Below are 11789 nucleotides of genomic sequence, written 5' to 3' on the forward strand. Positions count from 1 at the left end.
CGTATACATGAATTATGAAATTGAGGAAGTGGTGTTAAAAATGCTTACTTGACATTAGAAATTTTAAACAAACAAGGATGATAATATAATGATGATCATACTAGAGTACAAGTATATACATTGCAAACATACATTCAAGCATGTATACGTACATTCAATACATTCAAGCAAAAAAATCCAGTAATACTAGTACTATCAATATTATCAGTACAACATGTAACACCACACAACAAAAACAAGTTAAAACACAATTTTCAAACTGGTTTCTTCATTTCTCCCTCTCCGCAATGGCAAATAACATCATTTCCATGCGAACGCCCACAAGTCAGTCACCTGTCCGACTCCTACCAATTCACAATCCGTACACTAATCTATCCATACTCTTTCTTTCGTATATTCACAACACACGGTTCTGCTTCAATTAATCCAGTCTACACTTATTGCAACTATATGATCCTATCCTCTTCCTGTGATTGAACAAAAATTGTTTTAAGCGTGTGAACAACATTAACAGAAGAGGTTCAATGTCGTAGGTAAAACATACCACTTCTGGATTTCTAAACTTCAGCTATGTGGTGGAGACCCGAGCTCCGAATCACATACTGAAGTGTATGTAGATACTGTATCTTCCTTTGATATGGCCACAAAGTTTATAGGTGCTGTAGACAACCTTCTCATTTCCTTGAAGTAGCCATTTTGGCGCCCCGAGTATGAACGTGGTGTAAGTAGCTCGGGAGTTGCTCCACCCACCGAGTTCCGACGAGGTGTACTGGGAGTCATGGATCCATTTCCATTTGCTCGATAACCGTTTGTCTTTCTGAAGCTGTTACTTTTCCTTGGACTAGGTTTTGACCCATAAATGGCTTCTCTCTCTGTCAGGAGCAGATCTTGAATCTTCTTTTGGTCCTGAAAAATGAATAGAAAAGATATTGGTTTTATGCATGTGTAAGTCGTAGAGATCAATGCACACATTCAATATATGACCTGCTTGGAAATAAGTCGTAGAGATCAATGCACACATTCAATATATGACCTGCTTGGAAATGCCATTCATTATATAAAAAGTCGCTTTAACAAGTTAAAAAGGAGATGAGAAAAGAAAGGAAAATGGACAAGGTACCAAAGGGCTAAAAGGTTCAGATAACTCGGCAACAATATTTGCACAAGCAAAAAAACATATTAAAATTACCCTGCATCTCTTCTTTTCCTCCTCTCTTTGTTTCCTTGTCAGCTTGTAGTCCTCCAGTATCGACACCAGTCGCTCCTATATGCATACAAGTATGTCATGTTTAGGAACAAGCTTATTCAGAAACAATTCCAAACGACAATGATTATGCAAGTTCACAGAATTACTGACCCCATCATATAGAAACAATGCCCTTTTTTCTTCTTCCCAAGCTAACGTTCTGTTGATCAGATTATCCACAATTGCTGCAAAGGGTACCACTATTTAGCTCAACAATACAAACATATCCATCAGAGACAGTTGGATGAATAAGAAGAATAAATACCCGGAATTTTGGTTATTGTTATTCGAGCTTTTTCTGCACGCTTAAGGTTAATATGTGCACCTCTCCCTGCATTGTACCGGTTTTCATCCTGAGATTCAAAATGAAGTTAACAACTAATGAATTAAAATTTTATATAGACAAGGTGAATCAGATGTACTCATTTTGACTCACGGAATAGTACACAAGCAATATTGAAGAGAGAAACTAAGATAGGGAAAACACATGAGACACACACAATGCTTGCTTACTTGATTGTAGTCTTCAAGCCAATTTTCTTCTTCACAAGCCAAAAGCCATCGATCTATTCTATCCATTATTTCTTTTCGACTCAGAGCTTCATCTTTAACTTTAGTTATCTGTGCTTCAATATTTGCTAAGAGTTCAGAAGGGTCTACTAGACCTGAACAACATTAGCAATATGCATCATTAACTATGTCAGCTGAAAATAGAATCAATAACAGTTTGTCTAACAGCAAGACATTGTGGCAAGGAAACACAAGAAAAATACCAGAATCAATCAATGCATTAGATTTCTCAACAGAAGTACTAGCATCAGGCTTAATATGAGTCATTCTGCAAATATCTTCCAACTCCGATCTCCTTTTCAAGACGAGTTCTTTCATTCTGCTAGCTTTCAATTTGGTGAGCCTTTCCACTTCTGCTGATGCCTGTCGAAAATACCAAAAGTTTGAGCACCGATATTCCAGTAATTAGGAAAAAACCAGATTGGTGTAGCTCAAACCTGCTCAATCATCTCAGTTGAAAGAACACCAGGTTCAGTAACTTCAGGTTCCGATAACCTAAGAATAGAAGTGGCCCTTGAAAAAATATTCTTCTCAGCTTGAGGTGAATCCATCAAGTTCCAGAGTTCAAATAGTTGACCTGCAATATCCTTCAACTGCATTTCGAAAACAGGGTTTGGATTCAAAATTTTCACAAGAAAAATCAAATGAAAGCTAGGGAGGGGTATCGAACACCTTCTGCATTCGAATTCTTCTTTCAGATTTGAGCTTGTTAATGGTCTGCTCTAAGCCTTCAAATGTACCATTGCTAATATTCGTTGATTGTTCCTGGTTAGCCCTTTGCAAGCTCGGATGCACATCACTTACGGTCTGGGCAAAATCCAACCCTAGTACCCCACAAAGCAAATGAACCTCATTTACGTATTCCAAAACCTTATGAAGGCGATCAGACTGCAAAGGAAAATGAAATGCTTATATCATCAAAATCTAGAATGAATTTTAAAGATTTTATTCAAATCCATTCAAAGAATTAAGTTCAAAGTTATGATCCCGAAAAGCATATGAACCTTGCACCCAATATGAGCTATGTATAGCGCCCATATCTTCTCCTGCATGTTATGCAGAAAGGATATAGGTATAATGATAGTTATTTGAAATGTTTTTACAGTAAAATCCATACCTTCTCCTTCTGAAGAGTCTGAAGACGAGTCTGAAATTCCGTAAGCCTTCTTAGCGACAAGTCTTGGTCTTCAAGAGTTAAACAGCTAATCATGGTATCATTTGGATAGTTGTAACCAGAAATTTCTCCACTGATCTTTTCAATTTGATTCTTTATATCTGCAAATTTCTTTCTTCTTTCTTCTTTCTTTGTCCTAAGATCCTCAAGCAGTGGAGTTATAGAAGCGAGTTTTTCTTTTAATGGTGCCATCTTCTTCTCTTTCTGAATCTGTGAGTAAGAATTAGAAACAAAATTAGCAAAGCAATACCATAAACGAAAATATGAAATGGCAAGATAATCCAATGCCAGATACCGGTGAATGTAGATTGAGCTCTCCAAGAGCTGCCATAAGTGTTGCAACCTCAGCTTCCTTGGCGGCAACAGATTGATGTAGACGTGCCTTGGCATTGGCAGCTTCCTCGACCTTCCGGCGGTATACTTCTAAGCATTCCCTCTCCAATTGCAATAGCATCCGGTCTTTATCAGCTTCACTTTCACCGATGTCGCTCCATATTTGCTGCTCTCAGGAAAAAATGAAAAAAAAAATTTAAGAGTTGAAACGTGCATTGGATTCTTTTTCAGAATTGAGATTCAGAATCTTATCAGCTTGCACGTGAATTTTAATTAACAAGAAACTTAAGAGAATGAAAACAGTGAACCAATGACAAAATTAATCACAATCCTCAACAGAATCATACCTTATCATTTGCACAACTTATTTCCACAAAGTTATGTACATATGTATTTACGCATGCTTAAAGAAAAAGCTAATTAATCAACAAAGTCCATCAAGTTATTCTTACTGAAAAACAAACATCAAAAGCAAAGATTAATGCTCTATGAGACCGTAGTATGCTAAACTTTTAGAAACAAAGGGAGTGAAAATAGAAAATTCAAACTAGCAACGATAAATTCTTCATTAAATTAAGAAATTCAAAACAATCCCTTGAAAGAAACCATTTAGAAAACCATTAAAAGATCCTTGCTTTACAAAAGACCATGGCAGTGTACTAAAATTAAAAAATAATAATTTCAGTGAACAGATCAGTAGCACAGGAACACCTTTTTAGCCTTAAAGCAGAAAATTGAAGGTCATTTTTCTCTTCAGAAACCCAAAAGGACCTTGAATTCGTCGCTATTACTAGACTCATTATGATACACGAGTTAAATAAACAGGAAACAATAAATGCTTTTAACTTTTAACAAAGGCATTAACTTTGTCAAACACCCATCATGTAAAGCAATTTCAAAACAATAAACAAGACAACCCATTTCACTCCTTTCTTCCCACCAAAAAAAGACCAGTGTTTAGTAGGAAGAAGAAACTCAAATAATTTGAAGGCAATAATTAAGAAGACAGAGAGAGGGCAAAGAGGACCTGAAGTTCTCTGAGCAATACATTGCAGCTTGTGCTTGTACGAGCACTGGTAACTAAAGGACTTTCAAAGGCCAACATTTTCACAGATCCTTCTCTCCCCAATGATTCAAAACCAAAATTTAAAAGTGAAGCCCAAGTTGGAAAAAGAAACACTCTTTAGCTGGTTCCCAGAACCAAAGTTGAAGAAAGGAAACTCAAAAGGAAGGAAAGTGAGAGGGAAATGAGTAGACATGAAAAGTCAAAAAAGACATTGCTTTGAAACAAACAACCTTGGCCTTCTTTCAGATCTGAAAAGCTTCAAATCAGAACACCCCCAACAAACGCTGTTTCTAAATAAATTGTTTCTTTCACCAAACTTTTTTTTTTCTCTCTTAAGGAAAATGCAAAAACATTAACAACACCCACCAAAAAGGATCTGTAAACAGAATATGATAAAGGTAAAGTTTTGTTCCTTTATTTTTATTTTTTGGTTCTTCCTCAAAATTTTTGAAGATAAGAGAAGACAGAGACAACAATGATTGGTAATAAAGAAAGGAATTCTTAAGCTTTTAAAAGTGAGATAAAAAAAAAAAGGGGGTTTTGCTTAAAATCTCTAGGGTTTGTCTAAAATGCCAATGTAGTACTACTACTAGTAGGTTAAAACTTGAAAGAGATTATCAAAGAAGAAGAGAAGAAGAAGAATAAAAGATCTGTTTTTTTTTTTTTCTCTCTTCTTTTTCTTGGGTTTTGGGTCCTGAAACTGTTAAACACTCTTTGAGTTGAAAAAAAAAATAAAGTAAGTACACTGAAACAAAAATCCAATCTTTTTTTTTTTCCCAAATATTAAATAATTGAATTATTTTGTTTGGAAAATAGTAAGAGGAAGGAACCGATGGGAGATCTATGCTTCCTGCATCGCTGACCCTCAGCGTGAATAACACATCCCAATAAAAAGTGGGTTTTGGCGGTTAAAATCAGGCTGGCGCGTGGGATGTCTCGCATATACCTTTTATTTTTCTTCTGTGACGACCGACTCTTTCTCTTCTGGAGGTATTCCAAGGTTTATCATGCAAATAATGCATTTACTAGTTTGGTATTATTTTTAAAAAAAAAAATAGTATTTTAAGTCCAAAATATATATATTTACGAATAAATCAGTTTTAATAATAATAATTAGAAAATAAGACATTTCCAATATAAATTAAAGTTTCTGGTGATGAAGGTGCGAGAATGGTGGGATGAAAGTTGAAAAGAGAAAGGCTTAACTGATAATTGCCCAATTTACTGAAATGGAATTGTTTGTGGTTATGACTATGTACTTTGGTTGGTACTTGATAGATACAAGTAGGTTGGGGTTTTTTTCCCCCCGAAAGCTTTGGTTTACTTTCTTACTTTCAAGTATTCTTTTTTTTTTTTTAATGTGGATGTCTTTAGCATTGATGTTTAGCCGCTGTATGGGTTTTTTTATTGTTTAATTAAAATGAAAATTATATTCGTCGATGAAAGGCATAATAATAATAATAATAATAATAATAATAATAATAATAATAATAATGTTATTGAAGAGGCTAAAATAAAATAAAATAAAATATGATAGGTATGTTTGATTGACCTATGATCTGCCATCATTAATAACATCATTTTATCCCAATAATCATATAATTATTTTCTGTTTGGTGCTACCAATATTTAATTCCAATGAACAACTAACTAATCTTAATATAATTAAGGAAAATAATTCAAATTTTTTTTTCAAATCTCCACTTCACCATTGAATGGATTAAGTTTAAGCAGGGAGAGGAAGACAAAGACAAAAAAATAGCTGGCCCTGGAGAAAATACAGGGTGATTGACCCTCTACGACAGAGACGATATGGGGGGCGGGTGGGTCTAATTAGAGGTGATCATGGGCCGGGCCGGGCCAGGTTCGGGCCGGGCCCAAGTAAAATTTTAGGCCCGTCTACTAGGCCCGGGCCCGGCCCGGCTCGAAATATGGGCCTAAAATTTTACCCAAGCCCGGCCCGAAATAAAATTACTAAGCCCGAGCCCGGCCCGGCCCGACCCATATTAATTTTTTTTCTTATTTTATTAAATAAAAAATTTAAAAATATAATAAATCAAATATATTTAAAAACATAAAATAAATATTAAAACAAATAAAAATAATACTAAAACAATTCTTAAAACAATACACAAATTAACAATATAATAAAAATAGTTATATTAAAATTTAAAATAATTAAAATAAAAAAAAATATTAATATATAATTGGGCGGGCAGGCAGGCAGGCCCGGCCAAAAACTCTTACTCGAGGCCTGCCCGTTTTTAAACAGGCCTCGTTTTTTGCCCAAGCCCATTTTTCGGCCTATATTTTTACCCAAACCTCCCATTTTTCTAGGCGGGCCTTGGTAGTAGCCGCCCGACCATGATCACTCTAGGTCTAATTGTCCCCAATAACTTTTATAACTTTCTTTCTTCCTATTCCATATTGTAATATATATAATTTCACACTCAATCCTTCACTTTTAATAACTTCATTAAATTTCACAATTTTAGATATTTGATAAATACATTATTACACTACATGTTTAGTAACTTTAAAAATGACATGTCACCTTTTCTTTTCTTTTTCTAATAAACAAGGTAGGAATGATAAAAAAAAACTCAATTATGACAATTCCAACTAAATCCTATTTGTTAAGGTTGAATTTTCTTTTTTCTTTTTTTTTTTTGAAAAATTGGTTTCAAACGGGTCGGGTTGGGTCAAATTTGTGGTAAATTTGCCTTGCCCCACCTCAATATATTTACAAAATACCACTTATATATAAATTTATTTTTTCTTTCAATAAATAAATATATATTATGTTTTAAGTCTAAATTCAAAAAAAAATAATCTTATTTTCTTCAAAAAATAATATAATTTTAAAAATGTAAATTATTTGCTTTAAAATAAAATATAAAATAATTAAATTAAATTTGGATTGGGTCGAGTCAAGTCTCCTATTAAATTTCAGGTTCGAGCAAGTTTTATTTTTAAGAGTTTGTGTTGGGTTGGATTCATCAAGGTTCTAGTTAGGATCGAGGTGGGCAAAAATCCGTCCATGCCACCCCGTTGCCATCCCTAAATAAAGAGTGGAAGTTGAAAGTAACACAATTTGAACTCATATCAAACAAGTGTCTAACAATAACTTTAACCACGACTCTATTTAAGTTAAAACACATGTTACTTTTAAATTAAATTATGATATGCATAATAAATTATGTTTTATTAACTGTCTAGTATAAATAAAATTAAATAAATAAATTATTGTAGTATACAACTTAACTAATAAAAATTATTTGCATTACTTATTATTGAAATAAAATTTAAGATTCAAACCCGACAATCTTTTTGATAAAATATTATAAAAAAATGAGAATCTTAATTAGGTGATTAAGAAATTTATCTAAAATTCTTAATGTCCCACTTCCAGCTTTGTTACCCTATTATTTCTCCATTCAATGATGAAAATAATAAAAACTAAAGCAATTAAGCATCTAACACTTTCATTATTATCCTTCATACTAACTACTAAAAAAAAAAAGTATGTTGTGATGGATTATTAAATAAATATAGCTGCTTTCTTTCTTTCTAAATTAGCACTTTAGCTTAAAAGAAGAGAATTATTAGTATCATCATTAAAGTGTAAAAAAAGGAAAGAACATCTCTCTTCAGGTTGGAAAAAAGAAAAAAGAAAAAAACATGTAACAATGTTTTGATATGAAATTTTAACTATGTATGTATATTTTTCCTTCACCAAGATTTAAGGTTCATTTAAGCATGTGTTGTCCAAATTGGATTGCTTAATTCATACATTGAGATTATGCAACAATTATTCACTGATTATTAAGATTTAAGTGAAAATTTAATATAATTTGGTGTTGTCTTTAAGTACCCAAAGTTGTCAATGTATAATGACATGAATATGTTGGAAAGTAGTCATAATTTGAAATCGTCCAGTACAACTTTGTTGTACATTATAGGCTTTTTGGGTGATAATGTATATATGTATATAAAAGACATTGGGATGGGAGAAAGCAAAGGGGGTCATTGGACCAAACTAAAAGAGCAAGTTTGTCCTCAAAGTGAAGCTAGGAAAAAGAAAGTCTGGATAAGAATCTGATCCATTCATCGCAAGCTGTTCAACTCACTGGTAAGAAATATGAAGCAACAAACAATTCCATTCTTCACCATTCAGGATTTGCTATATCTTACTTTGGAATATTTTCTCATGAAATTTCCTACTTCATCAAAGGACAATGGCCTACAAGCTATAACTAGCATCCCTAATTTTGGTATCATACCAATAATAAAATATGGATATAATAAGCTTAATATAAACATAATATGATAGTTTCAGATATGATTAAACATGTTTAATGTACATGTTTTTGGCTAAATGAGTAGTACTTTTATTAAAATAAAACATTTCTTAAGATACACATTTACTAATCCAAATAAAATCAATTAAAACTCTCAAAGTAATTAAAATTGAAATCACAAAAGGTGAAACTTGAATTTGTATAATCCAATTGCAATCGAGATAGTATTTCATTAGGAAAAAATTTATTAGATTAGATCAAAGCCAAATATATATATATATATTCAATGTTGAATAAAAATTTAGACAAAAATAAAGGGTTTTTTTTTTTCTTTTTAAACTTGCGGTTCCCTACGCCTCTAATTGTGTACCTACATAAACAGCAAGCATGGTCGTTGGGTGGGGGAGACATTCGTACAATTCCTTGTTTTTCTTTTGGGACAGAGAGTAGGAGCGTGGTTCTCCGTATTTTTGGTTTACACTATAGTTATTTCATTAAAATTAGTAGTTGGAAAATTATTTTTAGAAAATAAATTGATTTTATGAAAAAATTGAAGCTTTTAATAGGCTAATGGGATAAAAGCTACACGCTATGAAGTGATAAGGGAGTAGGCACTCATTTATCATTGAAAGTAAAACAGTAAACAAACATAACACGGAAGAGTTGTTTACGTTGTTTGGTTTCTTTATATCTGTGGAGCTTGGCTTAGTAAAAAATATCTAGTATCTTCAACACTTAACAACAAGTTATCCTAATCTATCACATACTCATGATAATTCCCTCACATTTATACATTGAAAAATGATACTCTCACTACTAAATTCACTCATGTGAATTCAATTAGTAAAACCACAAGACAAAATGATTTACTATCAATATGCACTGATACAAAAATGTTCCTCACAAGGACTGATAAGTACTTGTTGGGGATCGACCCGATTAAGCAACAAGTAAAAAATAGCAGAAGAAATTAAGAAATTGAAAACACAAATTTAACGTGGAAAAACTACTCCAAAGAGGATAAAAAATCACGGGCAAAGATAATTTTACTATAATAGCAAAAGAACGAAGAGTACAAAAGATGGAGATAAAAAACTAAACCCCGAAAATAAAGAACCTTGAAAACATAAACACAAAATTCTCTAAATGTGTTATGAGTTATAATCTCTAATGGATGTGATTTTCTAAGGTTGTAAAAGAGCATATTTATAGGTCAAAAAATAAAAAAATAATCTAGACTAATCAAAGTTTGATTGAAACAAATAAACAGAGTTTAAATGGAAGATTATTTCTCAAATTTGACTAAAATAGGAGTTTGATTTTCTAAGTTTGATTTGACTAACCCGGGTTTGATTTTCACAAATACAGTGCCCTAAATTTTCAAAACTTGCATCCAAAAGAGAACCTCTCTTCAACAAAAAGGTCATACCTTTTTTCCCTCCTATGACCAAGTTGTCTCTACTCAAACGAGTTGACTTCGACTCCGTAATGAACTAGGGGCGTCCGATTTCAGTAGTCACTGTAGAACCCTCTAGAATATAAAGATTGCCGGTCATTTTACCTTTTAACAAAACGAGAGCTCCACGAGATACCTTAATGCCTCTCGATTCGATGTTGATTCTGCATCCTTTCGAGTCTAAAATACTCATGAGATAAGATTCTTTTGTAAATCAGGTACATACTTGACATCTGAAAGTGTCCTAATCGTCCCATCGTGCATCCCAATTTTAACAATACTAATACCAATTACTTTACTGGATGAATATTTTCTCATACGCAAAACTCCACCTTTAACCGAACTGTATGTGGAAAACCATTCTCTATTGGGACACATGTGAAACGAACATCCGAATCTAGGATCCACTCGGACATAAGTTTGGAGTTATCGCTTGTTGACACTAACACAAAATCATTACTGCTTTCATCGATCAAACACCAACTACATCTTCCTCGTTACTCTCATAGCTCTTTTATTTCGCAATTTATAACAATCTGCTTTGATGTGACCTAACTTTTTACAATAGTGACACATTTTGTCTCGCTTCTTTAATGCTACCAAAACGGAAGCTTACCTATCTGCCTTTTTATCCAAACCAAACTCTTTATTAAGTTTGTCTCTACTCAACAAATAACTCTTCATATCTTCGAACGAGAGTTTTTCTCTGTCATAAATAAGGGTCTCCTTGAAAGACTTGTATGAAGGGGGTAAAGAGCATAATAATAGCATAGCTTGATCTTCATCGTTAATCTGAACCTCAACATTCTTTAAATCATTTAAAAGAGTAATGAATTGACTTATGTGATCTCTAAGAAGTTCACATTTGTTCATGCAAAATAGAAATAGACGTTGTTTCAACACTACATGGTTAACCAGAGACTTAATTGCATAAAGAGTTTCTAACCTTTTCTACAAGGCAGATGAGGTCTTCTCCATCAATACCTCCTGTAATACCGTATTCGTGAGGCATAACCGGATTGCAGAAAATGCCTTTTCATAAAACTCTTCCCATTCTATTTGATTTAGATTCTTAGGCTTTTTCTCAATAACAACCTTTTTCAAGTTGGTTTGAACTAGAATTGTCATCATTCGAACTTGCCATAGATTGAAATTTGTGACATCATCAAACTTCTTAATTTTAAATCTTGTTGCTGCCATCTTTGAATAGGCTGGTCTACGAAAGTGATTGACCCGATTAATCAACAAGTAAAAAATAGTGAAAGAAATTGAGAAATTGAATAAACAAATTTAACATGGAAAAACTCCTTCAAAGAGGATAAAAAGCCATAGGAAAATATAATTTTACTATAATGGAAAAAGAACGAAGAGTACAAAAGATGTAGATAAAAACTAAACCCCGAAAACCCGAAAATAAAAAACCCTCAAACGTAAACACAAAATTCTCTAAATTTGTTATAAGTTCTAATCTCTAATGGGTGTGATTTTCTAATGTTGTAAAAGAGCCTATTTATAGGTTAAATTCATAGGTCAAATAATAATAAAATAATCTAGATTAATCAGAGTTTGATTGAAACAAATAAATAGAGTTTAATTTGAAGGTTTTTTCTCAAATTTGATTGAAATAGGAGTTATACTCAACA

The 11789-nt window shown here is 32.8% G+C and overlaps 1 protein-coding gene across 2 annotated transcripts; it reads right to left on the bottom strand.

Annotated features, from left to right (window-relative positions):
- Positions 1-61: 61 nt before the first annotated feature.
- Positions 62-5375, bottom strand: LOC108479534 (65-kDa microtubule-associated protein 6-like). 2 transcript variants are annotated; one of them, XM_017782200.2, is made up of 12 exons: positions 4351-5375; positions 3286-3489; positions 2934-3200; positions 2489-2704; positions 2254-2409; positions 2020-2179; positions 1760-1911; positions 1512-1599; positions 1358-1431; positions 1190-1264; positions 545-906; positions 62-467 (listed from the first exon to the last, which is right to left on the bottom strand). In XM_017782200.2, exons 1-11 carry the CDS (start codon positions 4426-4428, stop codon positions 565-567), a joined length of 1812 nt encoding a protein of 603 aa, XP_017637689.1. In that variant the 5' UTR covers positions 4429-5375; the 3' UTR covers positions 62-467; positions 545-564. The 2 variants fall into 2 exon arrangements, with proteins under 2 accessions (XP_017637689.1, XP_052881613.1); XM_053025653.1 differs by lacking the exon at positions 4351-5375 and adding an exon at positions 4035-4153.
- Positions 5376-11789: the final 6414 nt, after the last annotated feature.

The sequence above is a fragment of the Gossypium arboreum genome, chromosome 3 (genome assembly GCF_025698485.1).
Source record: "Gossypium arboreum isolate Shixiya-1 chromosome 3, ASM2569848v2, whole genome shotgun sequence".
Classification (NCBI taxonomy): domain Eukaryota; kingdom Viridiplantae; phylum Streptophyta; class Magnoliopsida; order Malvales; family Malvaceae; genus Gossypium; species Gossypium arboreum.